The 19,547-nt window shown below is 57.7% G+C and overlaps 1 protein-coding gene across 3 annotated transcripts in view; it reads right to left on the bottom strand.

Moving 5' to 3' along the window:
* Cacna1h (calcium voltage-gated channel subunit alpha1 H) overlaps nt 1–19,547 on the bottom strand; it is a 59,425-nt gene that overhangs the window by 5,329 nt on the left and 34,549 nt on the right. Inside the window, exons 3-30 of one of the 3 annotated variants that reach the window (XM_029471410.2) lie at nt 17,869–17,980; nt 17,656–17,789; nt 17,394–17,491; nt 15,479–15,638; nt 13,889–14,204; nt 13,672–13,764; nt 11,997–12,786; nt 11,268–11,707; nt 9,496–9,647; nt 8,731–8,916; nt 8,212–8,329; nt 7,903–8,058; nt 7,624–7,714; nt 7,111–7,319; nt 5,701–6,123; nt 5,118–5,218; nt 4,833–4,956; nt 4,684–4,752; nt 4,407–4,591; nt 4,101–4,227; nt 3,801–3,926; nt 3,608–3,697; nt 3,226–3,418; nt 2,873–2,890; nt 1,592–1,743; nt 982–1,091; nt 690–823; nt 423–493 (exon numbers count right to left, since the gene is read on the bottom strand). In XM_029471410.2, the coding sequence (XP_029327270.1) occupies nt 423–493; nt 690–823; nt 982–1,091; nt 1,592–1,743; nt 2,873–2,890; nt 3,226–3,418; nt 3,608–3,697; nt 3,801–3,926; nt 4,101–4,227; nt 4,407–4,591; nt 4,684–4,752; nt 4,833–4,956; nt 5,118–5,218; nt 5,701–6,123; nt 7,111–7,319; nt 7,624–7,714; nt 7,903–8,058; nt 8,212–8,329; nt 8,731–8,916; nt 9,496–9,647; nt 11,268–11,707; nt 11,997–12,786; nt 13,672–13,764; nt 13,889–14,204; nt 15,479–15,638; nt 17,394–17,491; nt 17,656–17,789; nt 17,869–17,980 (4,978 nt within the window). Of the gene's footprint in view, nt 1–422; nt 494–689; nt 824–981; nt 1,092–1,591; nt 1,744–2,872; nt 2,891–3,225; nt 3,419–3,607; nt 3,698–3,800; nt 3,927–4,100; nt 4,228–4,406; nt 4,592–4,683; nt 4,753–4,832; nt 4,957–5,117; nt 5,219–5,700; nt 6,124–7,110; nt 7,320–7,623; nt 7,715–7,902; nt 8,059–8,211; nt 8,330–8,730; nt 8,917–9,495; nt 9,648–11,267; nt 11,708–11,996; nt 12,787–13,671; nt 13,765–13,888; nt 14,205–15,478; nt 15,639–17,393; nt 17,492–17,655; nt 17,790–17,868; nt 17,988–19,547 lie in introns of all 3 variants that reach the window. The other 2 variants (XM_085833143.1, XM_021149895.3) reach the window with 2 other exon arrangements.

The raw sequence follows: 19,547 nt of genomic DNA, 5'->3' as shown, positions 1-19,547 counted from the left end.
GGGAATGTCTTCCAGTGTGTCCCCACCTGGTGCAGCTGAAACAGAACACTGCAGGTATATCCTGCAGTCTGGGGATAGGCTGGGATGGAGGCACAGAAAGTCAGGAGCCTGGTCTACATTGGCTCAAAGCCACCGCCGGAGACCTCTTGTCCACTGACAAGCTCACCTGGGACCCTGCTGGCCTGGCTGTAGCCCCTTACCTCCCGTGTGTACCAGCCAGGCAGGCACTGGTCTCTAACGCTCCTGCCCAGAGCCTGAGGCCCAGGCGGGGTGCCATCTTCAACCTCTTCCAGATCAGCTGGGCATGGCCCTGACCTCAGGACAGAGCAAGCAAGCAAGCAAGGGACATGTGCCAAGCCCTCCCTGAAGCCTGTACCCTCAAGGCTTGTGGTGGCCTTCAGGGGTGCTGGACCCCAACCTACCTGAGGCAGAGCTTGGACCACAGTATCGAGCAGGGCGCGCATGCCTGTGGCCATCTTCAGTAGCTTCAGCACTAGGGGAGGAGCCAAGTGTCAGCAGGGCCCAGCTGACCCCAAAGTCCAGGGCACCCTATACACCAATCCCTTTGCTCTCTAGCTACAGGCCAAGGTCTCCCTCTGGCTGCTGCAGACATCCCAGACGGAGACTGTCTGTAGCCCATCCTTCTGGGTCTGGGGCCTACCCGGACAGAACGAGCGGAGGCTACCTACCACGGGCGATGCGAAGCACGCGCATGATGCGGATGATGGTGGGGTTGATGGGGAGGGCAGCATTCATCTCAATCTCCTCCAGCGCAATGCCCATGATGGACAGGAGGACGATGGCCAAGTCCAGCTGGTTCCACCTGGCCAGCCATGGCGGAAGCTTAGTGTGGCCATGGCTCGGAGTAGCTGCAGCTCAGCCAAGGCTCACCCCAAAGGACAAAGAGCCTTCTCCCTACCACCTGCAGCCCGTTCCAGGCCGCTTGCAGCCACAATCTGCCCCTCGTCCACGATCACACACCTGTCCTTGAAGAACCTCCGGAATCCGAAGGCCACCAGCTTCAGTGCGGCCTCAAAGACGAAGACGATGGTAAAGACGTAGTTGCAGTACTTGAGGGCCTCGTCCAGAGACTGGGGAGAGAAGCGGGGCTGGCTGAGGTGCTATGTGGCTCCTAGCTGCCCTAGCTCCTTGCTCCCTGAGCGCCAACTTCAGGACACCTGTGGCATGCCTGATGGATGACCCTGTGAGCAGGCTGAGGACAGTAGGCAAAAGAGACCAGGACTGTCCTCAGCCCTGACATTGAGATGGCATGTTCCAAAGGCCAAGCATATACTCCAACAAAAGGCTCTGCTGTAGCGAGCCCACACTCCTCCTCACTCATTGGTGAGGGTGCAGAGGGAAGTCCTTCAGGATATGCTTGGAGGGTCATGGAAAGGACAATGGCCCTCAGGCTCGAGGTCTCTGGCTGGCCCCTCATCAGTGTCCACACTTGCAGACAGGTAGGCAGGCAGGCAGGCAGGGCCCTGCTGAGTTTCGGTCCCTAGTCTGGGGTTGGAACACCAGCTCTGTGTCCCCTCCCCTCCCGGCTAGGGACCCTCTTCCCAGTGCCACCCCGGCCCCGGCCGGCCACCTTGGGCTGGTTGTAGTGCTCCATGGACATGGTGATGACATTGAGGCAGATGATGAAGGTGATGAAGAGGTCCAGGTAGTGGCTGGTGCACAGCGAATGGATGGAGCGGCGCGTGTGTGAATAATCTGCGTAGTAGGGCCGGCGCTGGGCCTCTGTGGGAGAGGGGAGCCGCTGAGCCACCTGGATGCTGAGGGACCGCCTGTGCCCTCTCCGCTTTGCCAGACAGAAGCCCTGACCTCAATCTGGAGTGCTAAGTGTGTGGAAGTGGCTCAGGTAGGACCTCAGATGGGCTGGGTGGCCCCTGGGGGAAGCCCCAGGCTAGGGGAGAGAAGATTCCTTTGAGAGAGGCCTGTTCACACTGTACCCAGGGAGCAGGACCGGGGCCTCCGACAGAGTGCAGGGCGGGATGAGCCATCTCAGCCTCCCTACCCGAGGGCCTGCCTGGACCCTATTCTTCTGTGGCTTAGTCTGGGGAGCAGTAGGGACTGTCCTTTTCATCAACCATGTGTTGACTTTAGGCATCTCCCTGTCTGGGCTCAGCAGGCTCCATCTGGACAGAGATGACAGAGACACCATCCCTGGCCTTCAGGCTTAGCTCCTCCCAGACTCCAGGGGGCCACTGGTGACCGCCCAGGGCCTGGATGTGCACTCCAGCCAGCCTGAGGCAGACATCAGGAGAGTAGACCACCAGGGGCAGGCCTCCCCTCATGCATCCCCACAGGTTTATCTCCACTAAATGTTGTGCCTGCAGCAATCCTCTTAGGGGACCTCAGTGTAGTTAAGGAGTTCCACTGGCGAGGGTTTCAGCCACCCTGCACCCCAGAACCCTCCTCGGCCTAGAACCACACACTCAGGGGCTGAAGGCCTGGGCCTGGAAGAGCAGGGTCTGATGGGCAACCATCCCACCCTGGACCCACATGCTCCTCAGCCCGACATGCAGCCATTAGCAAACTCAGCTCAGTGCAAGCAGCCAGGGGGCGGACAGCTGAGACACCAGGGAGCAGCCACGAGGCCCGGGGAACCGGGATGGACCTTGTTCCCTGGGCACAACAGACATGTGCGCATGCCAGCCATGAGGAGGACCAAGTAAGGGCAGGGGCAGCAACATGGACACCGGTGGGCCAGCCACTGACCTTCTGCCCACCCTCTGGCACCCAGCACCCTGACACTTGTGTCCCACCCTGAGGTGGTCCCTGGAGGCCTATGATGCCCATCTTTCCCACTGCAGCAACAGCAACAGCAGCAGCAGCAGCAGGCTGAGCATGCAGAGCAGGGAGGTACCTGGGTTGGGGAAAGTGCCTGGAAAAACAAGGACATGTCTGAGCGGCTGTGGTGGGGACACTGTGTGGGAAGCCCTCCGTGCTCCCAAGCTAGGGCCCACTGTCCTGTCTCTCCAACTCCTGAGGGGGATTGGGAGTGTCCCATCTACCTCCTGAGCCCTCATGGGGTTACCCTGCATCCTGTTGCTACAAGGCACCCCAGAGGCTCACTCCGGTCGGCCCCTCTTCCAAGGCCTGGCCCCCATGCACGGTGGCCACATGCAGAGCCATCTGGGCTGGGGGCTGCAGGCCCAGAGCTGGGTGCCACACGGCATGCGTTCAGGTACCGACCCTCCACCTCGGGGACCGCCTTACTCCTGCGCCTCCTCTCCAGGCGCCGCAGCCGTTTCTCCTCGCGCCGCCGCGCCTCCTCGGCCTCCTGGTGCTGCCTGCACTTGTGGAAGTTCTCCACGACCACGCCCACAAACATGTTGAGCACGAAGAAGCTGACGATGAGCAGGAAGGAGATGAAGTACAGCAGCATCCAGGGGTTGTGGTTCTGCACAGGCTGCAGCACACAAGACGGTGGGTCCCCCACCATCCTCCTTCCTGCCTGGAAGCCCTCCCCGGGAATGGTCTGGAGTACCGTGACAGTCAGAGATTCTGGGGGAAGGTTTCTGAGGCGACTTGCTCCAATCCCAAAGACATGCAGGAATTGTTCAAGGTCACCCGTGAGCACGGCCCCAGCCCTGCACACCTGCTGGTCGATGCCCACGGCATCCAGCCCGTCGTACATGATGTTTACCCAGCCATCCTTGGATGACAGCACGAACAGAGACATCAGCGCCTGTGTAGCAGGGTAAGGGTCACTGAAAGGGTAGAGATGGCAGCCGTGTTCCCCACACACCTGGTCACCTCCGTGGCCACACTGCACACAACCCGTAACCTACCTGACCCAGGTTGTCAAAGTTGTATTTGCGCCTCACCCAGCGGTAGTGGGCGGCATGGCACTCGGCCTTGGTGGTGATATTCCTGGTATCTGTACCCTCGCAGTAGTAGAATTTGCCCTTGAAAAGCTGACCGGAAGGGGCTGTTAATCCAGAGAGCCTGGCACAATCACCGGCCCACAGACCTCTTGGATTCCAAACTAGATGTGCTGACCACCCAACCAGGGAGGACGGGACCCATCCCACCATTGGGGAGCAGAGGCTCAGGGTGGGGCAGACCCTGGATGAGCCAGGGCCACACACCTGCACCCCGAGGATGCCAAAGATAATGAAGAAGGCGCAGCAGATGAGGACGATGTTCCCGATGGGCCTGAGCGATGATATCAGAGTCTCCACGACCAGCTTGAGGCCTGGAGCTCGGCTGATGACCCTGCACCCAGGCAGAGGGCGTCTAAGAGGGCGGTGGGGCAGCAGAAGCAACGGTTCATGCAATGCCCCCAAGGTGACGTGAACGTGTGGCTGGAGAGCCATACGGTTGGGCAGAGGTGGGGGTGGGCTTCTGGGTCCTTCCTGGATGTATATGAGTGGCCCCCGCCCCTTACACCCCACCTCAGAGGCCTCAGGGTCCGCAGCAGGCGCAGCACGCGCAGGACGCCTAGGATCTTGGCACCACCAGCGGAGGCCACGGCCACGATGATGTCAACTAGGGACACCAGGACAAGCAGCCCGTCCAACACGTTCCAGCTGCTCTGCAGGTAGGCATGCTCACCCCACAGCAGCCCCAGGGCTACCACCTGCGGGAGGGACAGTCATGTATAGGCTTGGCAGAGAGTCCCAGGACAGGGTAGTGTGGGACAGGGGCTGAGGGAGAGAGGAGCATCAGTACCTTCACCATCATCTCCACCACGAAGATGGCTGTGAAGATGTAGTTGGAGACGCTGAGAAAGGCCCGCTCCTGCAGGGAAAGACCAGTGGGAAGTCCACGTCCACCTCACCCTGCCCCACCCAGAGGGCCAGCTGCCTTCGGGGACTCACAGTGCTGCCCGGGTCGATGTCTGGCCTCTCCAGGGCAATGGTGATACAGTTGAGGAAGATGAAGACAAGGACCACGTGGTCAAACATCTTGTGTGCGATGACTTTCTGGCAGGAGACGCGTAGCCTGAGGAGGCAGCCGAGGTGAGGGGACCCCGAACAGACACTTGTGTCTATTCATGTTGCCTGGGTCACCCCAGTGCTTGGCCACAGGTGGGTAAGGCCGGCTCACTCTACCCTCCCAGCAGGGTGCAGCCTTGGTGGCTGATGGGTTTTACCACAGCTCACCTGTTCTGCGGCGGGAAGAGATATAGGGCCCAGGACTCCCGGCTGCTGCACCACTGGGGTGCGTAGGGTTCCAGCACTTTGTGCAGGCGGAAACAGCAGCTCTGGGGACACAGATATCCATCTGGGTCACGGCAGCCTCCCCTTGCTGCCTTCTAGCATGTGGCCACCCTGACCTCCCTACCTCAGGCCAGTCTTTGTTGCTACTTCCTGCCCCTTCCACCTCACTTTCTCCATCTGAGCAATGGGAGGGTGACCATGCTGTGAGGCCGCAGGAATCTTAAGTGTTGACTGGCCACTAAGAGCTGCTTTTTGTAGAGGCAGTTTCTGACCCTGAGGGGCCTGGCCCCCGATGGTAGATAGCTCCTAGCCTGGGACAAACTTGAAGTTCGACCCCTACCCTGGTTGGCCTGCTTCCTTCTGAGTTACCACGAATGATGTCTCAGAATCTGCTCTGAAGAGGCAGCCCTGAGACAGGACGGTTATGGATAACTGTGGGTCCGGCTAGTGCTTTGCTTCCTGTCACACTCAGAGAGGGCCAGGAATGGCTGTGTATAGTCCATGCCCCCTTGTCTCACCCACTTACATCCTCTATGTCATCATCAAACTCTGCTATGTCCTCCTTGTGGCTGTCGATGCGCAGGAAGAACTCGCTGGGCAGGGCCACCATCTGCCCGTTGAAGTCACGGAACTTGGTGGGCAGGAGGGTGGCAGGCCGTGGGGGACACAGGTCCAGCGTGCTGCGGTGGCCCAACGACTCAGCACGCCGCAGGGGTGTGGCCCGGGGCCCGGGTGAAGCTCCTGGGTGGGTCCCCGAGCTTGGTCTGCTGTCCTCGGCCTCATCATCCGTGCTGCCCTTCCCCTCGCCAGAGAGCAGGGACTCGCGCTCCCCACACTGGCTGCGGCGTTTGAGGCTGGGTGCGCGGCCCAGGCTGTTCCAGCTGGAGCGCCGGCTGCTTCCTGCACTGTTGGGGCCCCATGGGGCACAAGGGGAGCTGCGCAGGCTGGCCTGAGGGATGGCAGGGAGTGAGCAGACTGGCACAGCCCTAAGGATCACCACACACACCAGTTTCTGGGGTGGAAGGGACCTCCCCCAGATATTACTGCTATCGAGGGCATCTGTGAAACACTTGCTGGATGTCTGGTCACTCACAGCTATCCCACCTAGCAAGCCCTCTACCAGGGCACTGCCCATGTCCTGTTTTCAGGTAACATCTGACTCAGCCACATAGTTAAAGCAAAAGCCCAGAACCAGCCAGGGCTGGCAAAGCCTAACTGCTCAGCCCCTGGATTTGCCAAGGCCCATAACCTGGGTTCCCTCTGGCTTTCCACACCACTCGGTGTCCAGATTCATCCTTACCTCCAGGGTCTCACAGGAGCTGAGCCATACTCTCCCCTGGCCTGTGTCTGTCTTATCTCTCAGGGTCCCCCTGGCAAGTGACTGTAGCAAGCTGTGCTAGGTGGCTCAGCCCTGGACTCCTGATTGATCCACCAGACAGTTTCTCTTCTTTGGCTTTCCCACACCTGATTCCTACCCTTGGATCTGTCCCTAGGCTCCCCATGCATTCTGGCCACTGCTTATGCAACCCCAACTTGGCCCTTCTCAGGGGCTCACAAGCCAGGCAAGGTTGCTCTTTGCACAGAACACACTCTGGGTGTGAACACAAGTGAGCTGCTGTGTGCTCCGCAGCTCGTGGACCCTCAGCCTGGCCCACTCACCTGTTTTCCAGACTGCCTTTAAGTGTCTCTGTCAGACCCCCACCTCGTTCTCTGGTGTGCCTCGTGCTTGGCCAACTTTTATCTCTACTATAATTTCACACCGTTGCAAGCAGAAGGTATCTTAATCCTCGTCCATCCCTCCCTCATGTCTCTATGCTCATTTCACAGCAATAGATACCCAGGCTTCTAGGAACAGAAGGACCCTGGCTCTGCCTTAGACAGGGCTGGGGTGTTACAGGGACTCTCCCTTATTTCAGGGGCTGGGGTTGGTTCCTACCAGAGACTTCTGGTCCCCAAGTTGGGGGTCCACAGAGCTGCTGCTGCTGCGCCGTGAGTCCAGAAGAGCATGGGCCATGTCCAGATGCGGGGAGCTCTTGGGGGTAGGCATAGGCGTAGCCGCTGTGTGCGTGATGAGAGGCGGTGGCAGACTGCCTCGGCCCTCTAGGTGCCCGTTAGGGGTCACGGCCAGTGAGTACATCTTCATCTCTAGAGGTTAAGGGGCTGTCTGAGCCTCCAGAGGTCCCAGCAGTGGGAAACTATCTGCCAGAACCCTGCCTCAGTCTACGCCAGTGCTGCAACTCTCTAAGGTAGTTCCTCATGTTGTGGTGACCCCCCAAAAAAAACCCCATAAAATTATTTCATTGCTTCTTTATAACTGTAATTTTGCTACTGTTGTGAATCATAATGTAAATATCTGACATGCAGGGTGTCTAATATGTGACCCCCCCCAAAGGGGTTGCAACTCACAGGTTGAGCACCCATGGTCTACACCATCCAAGCACGCACATACCTGTGGCTCGAACGTCTCTGAGCTTATCGAAATCTTCCTCTAGGTGGGTAGATGTCTTATCCTCATCGGTGTCAGATCTGGTGGCATCGCCCTGCACCCAGGCAATACACAGTAAGTGTGGAGACTCCCACAGCAGGATCTTCTGTCCCCAGCCCAAGGTCTGTGCTTGGCAGTGCAGGGTGGATGTATGGGCCTGGAGGCTGCCGTGTGAAGATGTGGGGGATCTGCCAAAGCAGGGGCCTGTCTACACCAGACTCTATCCTCTTCATCCCTCCTCACCTCTGCCTGGAAGCCTTCCACCAGGATGGCCACCAGCAGGTTGAAGAGCACATAGTTCCCAAAGGTCATGAGGGCCACAAAGTAAAGGGCAGCCCAGGACGAGGTGGAAGCCATGCCGTTGTAAAGAACCACGTTCCAGTCTTCCTGTGTCAAGATCTGCAAGGACACATTTGCAGGGCTCAAAATGGCTCTGGTCCCACAAGAGGCCCTGCCTACCTCCCTGGGGATAGAGCCAGGGGTCTCCACAGTTTCTCGGCTCCCTGGAGCTTTAGCTTTCGTGGTCTCAGGGACAGACACCGGGGGCTGTACCTGAAACACAGTGACGATAGCCCACAGTAGAGAGTCGAAGTTCTTCCTGTCAGGGACGGTGTCTCCAGAGTCTGTCTTCAGGCTGAACTTACAGCCAAACAGGTGCATGCCCAGGATGCTGAGGGGGATGGGCACTGAGTGGGAGGGGCCCAGGCCCCCCTCTGCCAGCCCCCTCACCTTCCACACCCCGTGTCTGCAGTCAGGGCCAATCCTGAGGCTCAACCATTTTTCTACAGCTGAGAAGATCTTAACCTTCGTAAAGGGGTGGACAGAGGCCACCATTCTGCCTTTGGACAGTGGCAAGGACAACCTGTCCCAGCATCCTATGGGATGCTCACTCTCCCACACCCTCCCTAAGTGTCAAGACTGGCTAGCACACAAAAGGTGCTAAGCAAAACCCACTAAAAGCCTGGTAGCATCCCCAGGGCTTGCCCTATGCATCTGTGGGCCTCACAGAACGGAGCCGCTCCGCCCACCATGCCTGGTGCTGTCTGAGGGAGGAGCTTGGGCCCCACCCACCTGAAGATGAAGATGAAGAGCATTAGCAGCATGCAGAAGGTGGCCACGTTGTCCATGGTCCTCATGAGCACCACCAGCTGCCGCCGCAGGGCTGGCAGGAAGCGCACCAGCTTCAGCACCCGCAGCAGCCGGAATGTACGGAGCACCGACAGGCCACCATCTGCCTGCCCCACGATCTCCCAGACGCTGTGGGTTGGGACAGTAGTGTGAAGGTCAGGATGGCCCATCCCATGGCCCTGGGATGTTCTCTTCCTGTAGGCAGGATGGCCAGTCTGGGAGCCACCGCAGCCTCTGTTCAACACCATAGCTGGGAGCAAGTTCAGCAAGTAGCCCCATCAGCTGTGACTCCTGAATCTCGGGGAAGCCCTGGCTCCGAGCTGTCAGGGAGCTCAGACAGAGTTCTCTACCCAGGGTCTTCCACGCCTGGCTCATCTGTACGTTCAAACCATCCCTTCCAGGTACAGGACCCTCTGAAGGGAGCCAGGGCCCAACCTCAAATGTTCCCATCATTCTGTGCTTATTTTGCTATTGTAAATGCAACCCCACCCCGACCCCAGGACCAGTTAGTATTCCTCTGCTCATAAGCCAGCCCCCACATAGACATGGCTAAGCACCCGCACAGCACAAAGCTCCCAGGTGGGAGCTTAGACCTGTTGGTCCATGCTGTGCATGACCAAGGGTCTCACGCCTATCACCCGGCCCACTATGAAGTTTATCACTTTGTTCTCTGCGGCGCCTACTGAGCTGGGCGGGGATGGGCCCTACCTTATGACAACAACGATGCCATCGAAGATGTTGTAGGGGTTCCGAATGTAGCCCAGCGGGCCACAGGCCAGCAACTTCAGTAGCATCTCCAAGGCAAACATGCTGGTGAACACGATGTTGCTTATCTCCAGTGCGTTAGTCAGCTCATCAGGCTGCGGGGTCAGGAGAGGTGGTCAGGACCCACCGTGGCTCCTCCCATTTTAGGGCCACAGAATCCAGAAGCAAAAGCAAATTTACTGCCTCAAGAACGCTAGGAACTGGTGGCTCCCCAGCACCTCAGGAAAGAGCTGCCTAGCCACCCAGATAGGGAATCTAGGGCTGTCTTGTCTAGATATGACAGTCGGCTTCTCTGGCTCTTCCACTCAGCCCCCATCCTGACTCTGTGGGAATGATAGCTGCATACAAGAGCTGCCAAGTCTCCCAAAAGACCCCTTCCTCTGTAGGTGACTGACACTCTGTGCTGGGGCCTGCCTCATGATGGGCTATGGAGGTGTCTGCACACGAACAGTACCTGCAGTCTCACCCACCCCTTCCTTTGAAGAAGGCCCAGCGGGTCTCTTACCATGAGTGTGCTGACCGACCCTCCTGCATGTGTAGATGTATGTGCGTGTATGTTTGTCTCTACCTGTAATATTATGACCTGCATGTGTGAATACACACGCATACCTGTAATGCTCGAGAGGTTTGGGTGTGTGTACTCTAGCACAATTTGAGCACAAACATGAATGTACAGGTGCTGGTCGCCTGATGTGTGGAGACATGCCTGAATCCTCATACATGTGTGCTCACATGCACCTGCTCCTCAACCGTTCATGAGGCAATTTTCACACCCATAGGTGAATTGTGTGCACAGCACGAATGCATGTGCACTGGCCTCCATGTACACAGGGAGGCTTTGAACATGTGCAGTATGTGTGATTTTTCATGCACACATGCAGCTGAACCACGCATGTATAGAATGCATCCGTGTATATTAAGTGAGCCAGATGTTTGTAGCTTTTTCACATAGGGACGCACTTGGTGGGTGGGGTGGGGGTTCAGGATGGAGACGACCTATTCTCACCCTGGCATCACCCACCTATGTCTGCCTAAGGCCACAGTGGGTAAATTTCTTCTGCTTACTATGAGGTAAGAAAAAGTAGAGGAAAGGCCCCCAGGAAATCACTCCAGACCCTAAAAATGGGTGGAGCTCCAGGCCCCGCCCCCAGGAGTGCCTCATTTCCCCTAGTGTGGAGCTGTGGAAGGAAGAGGACCTGCAGCATCCAGGCAGGTGTGGAGTCCCGGGTACCCCTTGATGCTCCTTGAAGGTCCAGCCTATGCTGCAGATCCTGTCTAGCCTCAGTTTCCCCAAGGACATGGAAGTTGAGGAAGCACAGAGAGCCCCTCCCCAGGGAGTCTGGGCATAAGCTTGCTCCCTGGAATGAGGCGGCTGAGTAGAGGCCCTTGTAGTGCCTCTGGGTCCCCTCACTCTTCGGGGGGGGGGTAGTCTTCGGTGATCTTAAGCCACCTGTTCCTCCCACAGCAGGAAAGCTGCTGAACTCGAGCCAAAATGGTGTGGTGCTTACCATTCGGCAGCGCCTCAGTCCAAGGAGCCATAATTGCTGACTGACCAGATGGCTCCCTCAGAGATCTCAGGAAGAGGCTAGCAATTCTAGGAAGATTCTAAAGCCAGAGTCATCATCCTGCAAGCCCAGCCCTGCTTTGCCCTGGGGTTTGGGGGAAATGCGCGCACGCGCGCACACACACGCACGCACACACACACACACCCCTACCTGCTCATGATACTCAACACCCATGCTCAGAGTGTTGACGAGGATGGCCGCCATGATGCCTCGGTTGAAGTACTTGCTGTCTACAATGCGACGCAGCTTGCTACTAAAGGAAGCCCAGAGGCGGACTAACCCTCCTGGCTGTGAGGCTGTCCGCAGCGGCGGCCGCCACCGCTCGTTGCCATGGCCCGGCGTGCCCCCTTCATGGGGCTGCTGCACAGGATCCCGGCAATCCCCATGCCGTACGTCCTGTGTAAACTCATAGACTCCATGGGCATCCGAGTCCCCACTCTCTGAGCCACTGAACTCAAACTCGGGGTCCTCCAGGGCGCTGGCACAATATGGGCAGCTCTTCAGCTCACAGGTCAGCGTGCCAGCCTGGGGGCTGGGCAGGGGGCAAGGCACACTCAGGCCTGACAGGTGACTAGAGGCTCGGCCTAGTCCTGTGAGGCAAAGACACAGACAACTATAGCTAGGTTACGTGGCCCTGAGCCCAGGGCCCTGAGCCTCTGGTCTCCATTTTCCCTCTTGCACAATCCCAATTTTAGCTTCTCCATATAGAAAGGGGCAGTTTTTCAAAGATAAACAGATACAAAGAAACGGCCTGGCAGTTCCTCTTGGGGTCAGGCTGGAGCAATGGGATGTGGGCCCAGAACACTTAGGACCAAGGACCAGCCTTGCCTGGGTACCCCCTCCCCGCTCACTCTGACATGGTGGGGGCTGGGTCCTCACCTTGTTCCCCAACCACGTGCTGGATCTTCTCATAGGGGCTGGGGCTCCCCAGGCTCAGAGGGCTGTGTGCTGTAGCCCCTGGGGTGCCAGCACCCCGAAGCCCCTTGGGTCGCGAGCTGGTACCACCTTTGCTGTTGACTGCTCCTGAAGGTAGGATGGTGGGGTAGTTCATGGTGCCCAAGCCCGAGGCCAGCTTGAGGCTGGCAGCAGTGGCTATGGTGTGCGCCACACGGGCTCTTTCCTGTGGCCCCTCCACGTGGCAGTCAGCATGGTAGATACTGTGCACAGACTCAGAGTCCGGTGGCCCATGGCCTGGGGATGGTGGCGAGGGTGGCACACAGGCCCTAACCAACCTGGTGTCACCAGCACCTGGCTCTGGGCTAGGCCTGCGTGGGCCACCATGGCTGAAGTGGTAATGGTGGTGATGGTGGTGGTGGTGGTGGTAGACCAGATGGTGCACAGAAGCTGTGCGCCTGCCTGCGCGCCGTGGCCGCCGCCTGGGGCCTTGGCCATGCAGGGTGCTGCTGGGATCTACCTTCTTACGCCAACGGCTCTGCCAGCGGGCATAAAGGCGCAGGCTACGGCGTTTAACCTTTCGGAAGATGTGGCCCACGTACTTGAGGAGCTCCTCATAGCAGCTGCCAGGCTCCGAGAAGCTGGCCAGAGTGCTGTCGTTGGACAGATAGCGGGCCCGCTGTTCACGCATCAGCTGGTTTTCCCTCTGCTTTGTCTCTGAGAACTGTGTGGCTATCACCACCAGGCACAGGTTGATCATGAAGAAGGAGCCCACCTGTGGCAGGGTGTGTGTGATTACACAGCAGCTCCATACCCAGCCTAGCCAGGACCCACTCTGGGGACTGGGGCCTAGCCACAATGCCACAAGCATTAATACTCCAGGAAGTGGCATGCAACAGGTACTTTGCAACTGTGTGATAATGGGATGGGGACCCCGCCTTGGGGTCCTGCATGAGTTCCTGCTCCTTAGGTTTGTCCTCTACTGTGGCCTTCCCAGGCAGCCTCTGTGGCCAGTTCTCCCTGGTATAGGCCATTACTGACTCTCCTCTATGCCCCTGCTGTGTGGGCTGTCTGAGGATGTATGCTACCCCTTCCCTGCTGGGTCCCTGCAGGCAGTTCCTATGCATTCAGGGATCTGGAGCTGTCTGTTGGATGATGAACTAATATTGTCCTATCTGAGGACCACGGGATATTGAGGGGCAAGAGAAAACTAAACCTGAGGCATGGATGTTTTGGGGGGTTGTGTGTGTGGGCGATTGGTAATGGGGAGTCATGGGCCAAAGAGGTGTGGGGTGATGGGTGTGTGAGAGATTCCTGTTCACTACAGGGGGCTATGCTAGAAGATCACACATTTGCTGTGGGTACACTGTGCTAGAGGGCGAGATACAATGTGGGGTGGGAGCCCGACTGCTCACAAGATTTTGGGCCTTTGGCCGAGGGCCTGTATAGGTCTCCTTCCATCCTGTATACTTCCTTCAACCACAGGCTAGGCAGAAAAGCCCCCTGCCTGCCCACCCACCAAAGCACATCCCGCAGCTGCGGCTGAGTTTAGGACTCTGGGTCCAGGATGAACATTGAGGGGGAAGGGGAGGGATATGGCTTCTTCCCCCGCCCCTCATCCGATGCAGGATGCCCACCAGCTGGCCACGCCCACACTCACAATGATGAGGAGGATGAAGTAGATGAAGTTGTAGAACGAGTGGGCATCCATGACGTAGTACATGATGTCCACCCAGCCCTCCAGTGTGATGACCTGGGGAGGCAGGCAGCTGGACATGGACCCACATTCTCCAGCTCCCAAGGACCCCAGTATGGGTGCCTGTCTCAGGGTCCACCATCCCACACTCCAGGCATCCCCAGGCTATCCTAGAGTATACCTGGAAGATGGCGATCCAAGCATAGCCAATGTTGTCAAAGTTGATGGCACCATTGTGAGGGTTGAATTCCCCTGAGCGGCACACATTGTAGTACTGGTTCCAGTTGATGCAGGCATTTCGACCGGCACCCCCATCCTCAGCCTGTGGCTGCCCATAGGCCTCCCAGCCGAGTGTGCACTGCACTCGAAGCTCACGGCGGCTGGGGATGTGCGAGCATTTCTGCATGCCATTGTCGCGGCGTGAGGAACAGATGAACGGGTTCTCCTCGCCCTCCTCTGTCTGGTAGTATGGCCGCAAGAAGGTCAGGTTGTTGTTCCTGGGTTGCAGAAGGCCAGGGCATCACTAGGGGTTCCTGGGCCAAACACCACTCTCTCCATCTACACAACCAGTCTCACTCAAGACTGCTGACCCAAAACCCCACATGCCCATTCCTCAGCCGGGCCCTAGACTTGAGTCCCGCAACATGCACACTGGATAGACAACGTCCCAGCTGGGACTTTATCACTGAGGCAGTAACTGACAAGCCATACCTGAAGCATCTCAGGGCCTCTGGACCACCCACCTTCAGTCCCTTCCCACGGTACCCACAGCATCCTGAGTCCTCCTGAGTGGGGCCTGGCAGCATGGCCAAGCAGGGTGTCTCCAACAGCTCCACACTCCCTGAAATCCCCTCATGGATCCCCCATCTTCCTCTTTCCCAGTCCCTATACTCCTATCCACGAGCGTCTAAGAAGCTCTGAGACCCAAAGACCTAGAGAGCAGAAGACACGTTGGCCTAGCGGCTTAGTGCACAAGTCACTGACTGGAGCTGGAGGGGGCACAGAATTCCCAATTGGGGCCTAGTGGAGAGCAGAGTGCCTCACAGTACCATGCACGGCTGCGTTCCAGGGACACCCTGGCAGGTCAGCCTTGGGTCTTCTAATGCTGCTGAGGAAGGTCCAGGATGAAGGGGCTGGGCACACCCACATCCCCATGAAGCAAATGCCATGTTGGCACAGGGTGCCTACACTTCGGAAGCCCTTGAATCAGACAGATGTAAAGGAGCAAGGCCAGGGGGCAGCAACCACTGGGGATACTGTGCCAGGAACTGGTAGACAGATAAGCACAGCTGCCTCCCTCAAGCAGGACCTCTGAGCCTAACGACACCCAGTATCAAACCCTCACATGCACTCTCAGAGTAAACATTTTTGAGAGGGAGAAGTATCCCCCACCCAGGCCCTCCTACAGCCCACCCCTGAACCACCATGCCCACCTATGTATTCACCTCCACTTGGATCCTGTCTCCAGGGGCTGCACTTGCCCCTATGGCCTGTCCTGAGTAGAACTGTGCACCCCAGGACCTCACCACAAACTAGGACCCAGGTTCATTGTATTCAAGGACAGAGCACCTTGGTGCGGGTGGGGGGCGCTCACATTAGGTAGGGTAGGAGAACAGCCTTAGAGGGAGGGTCCCTTTGAGGGTGGGGCCTACAGAAGGGAAACAGCATCGCCCCTACGGTGAAGCCTGAAGGGCAGGGTCAAGAGAGAGCATTTTGGAGTCACATCTGGCTAGGTGGGCAGAGCCGTACACCAGGGGCGGGGCCTGCACACCTGACGAAGGCGCTGTCCAGGAAGCAGCGGTTCCGCAGCAGGCCAGCCCAGAGCTGGACCCCAACGATGCCGAAGATGAAGAAGACGAAGAAGCAGAGGAGAAGGACGTTCCCAAGCATGGGCAGTGTGTCCAGCAGCAGAGTGACCAGGATTCGCATGCCTGAGGGCGGCAGGGCCGGTGCTCAGCACAGCGGAGCCCTGACAGGCTCCTAGGGTGCCTCCCCCCTCAAGCCCGCCCCACTGCTCATAAATCCCTATCAAGACCATCTGTGTGCAGAGGCCAGGGACAGGTAAGGCCTGATGGACTCCCAGAGGGGAGTCAGTCTGTGGCCCCACACGGCCAAGTCAAACGTGTCCCCGCTCCACCTCACCACGCAGCATCTCCAGGGCCCCAGTGGACCTGTCACAAGGCCAGAGCAGCTTCTGTGGTGACCCTGGCACACTGGGCTCTGGGGTTCTACTGTGGGGATGGGCTTTCTCATTTCCAATGCCAGAGCAGGCCTGCAACAGGGCCCTATCACAGGGAATAGGCATGAACCAGTGCGGGATCTCAAAGCAACTTTGGAGTCCTTCTTCTTGCGTGTATGGATTTGAACAAATCTAGGAAGTGGCCCAAGGGTCCCTGGCCTCATCACTGGTCTGTCCCTTCTCGGACATCAAAAGAACACAGCTCAAAATCTGCACTGGGGGAGCTGAGGCTGTGGGCAGAGCATGGGCCACACAATTAGGACAGAGAGAAGCAGGGTTTTGAGAAATCCAGAGGGGTAGCCATGGAATAGGAACCCTCAGGTTACAGGGAGACCAAGCTCTTAGAGGCACCACTAACATTTCAACCACTGAGGAAATGGTGCAGGCAACAACCAACTAGGTCACATGAGTGGACCCAAGGGAAATGTTCAGACAGCCCTGACGGCGCTAGGGTTGCTGTCTAAGACAGAATTCCAGAGCCACCTGGACATTTAACCCGAACAGCAAACACTTTGGATGGGAGCGGGCTTAGGTTTCATCTCTGCTCCAGCACGCAGGTTACCCAGGTGGAGGAGTCACGGGTTCTGCTGGGTAGGCTGAACACACAGGGTGTGAGGCAGAGCCCTCATAACTAGGCATGTGCCTCCTTCACCTAACACCCATTCATGTCCTTGGAAAACAGATTCCGAACTCCAGTGTTTCAAGGGGATCTTGGCGTTCATAAAGGTCTGGTAATTTGCCCAGTGTCGCACAGCGTTTGAGCCCTATCTGATCTCAAAAGTCAAGGCCAGGCAGGACGATGGAAGGCTGAGTGCGGAGGCTAAAAAGTCAGGTCAGGCAGCTGAAAAGGGGTGTGTGATGCCCAGGTCGATCCAGGAACCATACCCGTTCACGCATGTGCACACGCACCTTGTGCAGCTCCGTGGGAGTCACACCTTCCACCGTCAACCTGAACATCTGAGCTCAGCTACTGAGGAAACACCAAAACTGTCCACGGATGAAGGCAGATGGCCAGCATCTGGACAGGCCACGCCTCAAGCACAGCCACATGACTTCCTGCAAGCTTTCCCTCCATGTGTAGTGGGAGCATGCGGTGTGTTCCTCTCCCTCTCGTTCCAGAAGCTCTGAGCTCCGTTCCCTTGTATGGGAGAGGTGGGCAGTGGGCTGCAGAGTACCCCCCAAAAGCCCAGACTCTTACATGTACCTCCACTTGCCTGAGGCCCTCACTGGACACTGATATAACTGGGAACCTTCTCAGCCCCCAGGCCCACTCCAGGTGCTATGCATACAAGGAGGTTCAGAGAGGCTCCTGGCACTAAGCACTGGGTACCCCGTCACATCCCAAATGGGACTACCCAAGAAAGGCCAAGTCTGCTGTTGTCTGGGTAAATGGCAGGCCCAGCAGGATAAGGGCGGATCTCTTTTTCAGGGCAGTAGAGGCACTTACTGGGGACCCGGTTGATGGCGCGGAGGGGCCGCAGCACACGCACCGTTCGGATGGCAGAGAGGCTCACGTTGTGTCCGTCCAGAGAGTACTCCATCATGCTGGGGAAGCAGGGATGCTCAGGGAGGGAGGAGCCCAGAGGCCTCTGTCTCCTGTCACCGTCACTCACCGCCCCATGGGGGGGCCATCAACATATGCACCCTGTCAAACCTGAGCCTCTCTCAGGTCTCAGCCCCGAGCCTGCTCCTGGGATTCCCAAGCATACCCTGCCATGACAATGAAGAAGTCCAGCCTGTTCCAGGTGTCACCCAGGTAGCATTTCTGGCCAAACAGTCCCAAAGCCACCATCTTGATAACCATCTCCACAGCAAAGAAGGCAAAGATGAAGTCATCAAAGGCCTGGAGGAAAGGGGGTCAGGATGAGGGGCAGGGCACATCTGGTGCCCTCCTGGTCCTCCTCACCGTCCTTGACACCTACCTCCAAGATGCTGCAACGTTCTGAACGGCACTCAACATCCTCACAGGGCCGGAACATGCCCAGGGTCACACAGTTCAGCATGATGACCAGCATGCTAATGTGCTCGAACCACCTGCGGGCTGTGCGTTAAGGGCTGTGCAGCAGACAACCTCACTCTGCGCCTCCTCCCAGGCGTGCTTCCTGGCACACGGGTGCAGTCAGCTGAGTGGGCCCTCTCCCAAGCTTGGGGCAGGGTTCAGCCCCAAGTCTACAGTTCAGGCAACAACACCACAATATGACCACCAGGTGGCGCCACGGCACCATGCCGGCCCCTCTGGCTCTCCAGAGTCTCAAGTTCTCCCTGGAAGGATAGTCACTGCCCCCTGACCCTGCTTCATTCTGAGATGGCCCTGGAAATACTGCAATGAGCCAGCAGTGTCACATAGGGGGCCCAGGTAAGGACATCAAACATCCTGGAGCCTGGTAGCCTAAGTGAGGGTCAAACTCTACAGAGCATGAAGGAAAGTATAACTGGAGGGACATGGGAGCTTAAGAGGATGTGGTAGGGAGAGAGGGAATCTCCTGAAGGTGACCTTGAACAGGTCACACACCTCTGAGTCTGCCACGAGAACAGTAGCACAGAGCCCTGCCCCCTCCCCATAACGAGCCAACCCCTAAACAGCAGCACTGTCAGCTCGGTGCGTGGACACAGGACACAGGCTGGTATTGGTGTGGTCTGTGCCCGCCATCCACGGAGGTACCTGGGAGCAGGGGACGGAGGGGAGGGAGGGCTAGCCCATTTTCTGACACCCATTCTTGCAGTCCTGACTCTTGACCCCTCTTGTCCATGGAGCTGGGCCCCTTAGCCCACCCAGGCGGTGTGCTCGGTGGTGCCAGGCCACCAATGTAATTACACGCTCCTGCTGAGAGCGTCATAATTACACTTAATGGGTTCAGCAGTAACGAGTGCCTCTGCCATAATGGGGCTGCGGAAAACAAAAATCAGCCTCCTGCTAGTGCAGCACTGGCCTGCCTCTGATGGGCAGCACGGCTCCCAGGCTGAGAGAATGGAGACTTCTCAGCCCGTCCTTGTCTACACATCCGGTGGAGAGCCTGTGGCTCCAAGCAACCTCTGCACACCCCACACCGGGCAATTCCCGGCTTTGCCAAGCTCATTCCCAGCGCTCTGTGCTATTCTCCGTGTGGACAGACAAGAGATGACAAGGGCTTGGTGTTTTAGGGGTGGCTTTGTTTTAGGGGTTCCAGTGTGCATCCCCATGAGGCTCAGGGGTAGACTTGAATTTCCAGCGTGAGGGGGTGCTGCTCTGGGTTAGAGGGGAGCAGGCTCAGAGAGGAAGCACAAAGCCATGGGGGACAGAAGCCCTCTTCTCCAATGGCCGGGGGGAGGCCACCAGTAGGGCATACGCTCAGACCAGCCGATCATACATGGTTCCCAGGCCACGCCCTTCCTAGACTGTCTGCCTTACTACCCTGACCACTAAGCTCTGCCTGCCCTATTTCTGGAAGAGGCTATCAGTGGAAATGGGCTTTTTTAGCTTATCCTTTGTACCCCCACCCACTCAGATGCCCAGGACTGTGGCCTGCTTGCTTCTTGACTTCTTTGCCCATCATTTGATTTCTCTCAGGCTTGGGCCACAGACACCTACTTACAGACTCTCCAGTAAAGACTGAGATGGGCC

This window comes from Mus caroli, unplaced genomic scaffold (assembly GCF_978045245.1).
Source record: "Mus caroli unplaced genomic scaffold, Mus_caroli_1 scaffold_18, whole genome shotgun sequence".
In the NCBI taxonomy this organism is placed as follows: domain Eukaryota; kingdom Metazoa; phylum Chordata; class Mammalia; order Rodentia; family Muridae; genus Mus; species Mus caroli.
The sequence above is the reverse complement of the archived record's forward strand: the minus strand, read 5'-3'. Positions and strand labels throughout refer to the sequence as shown.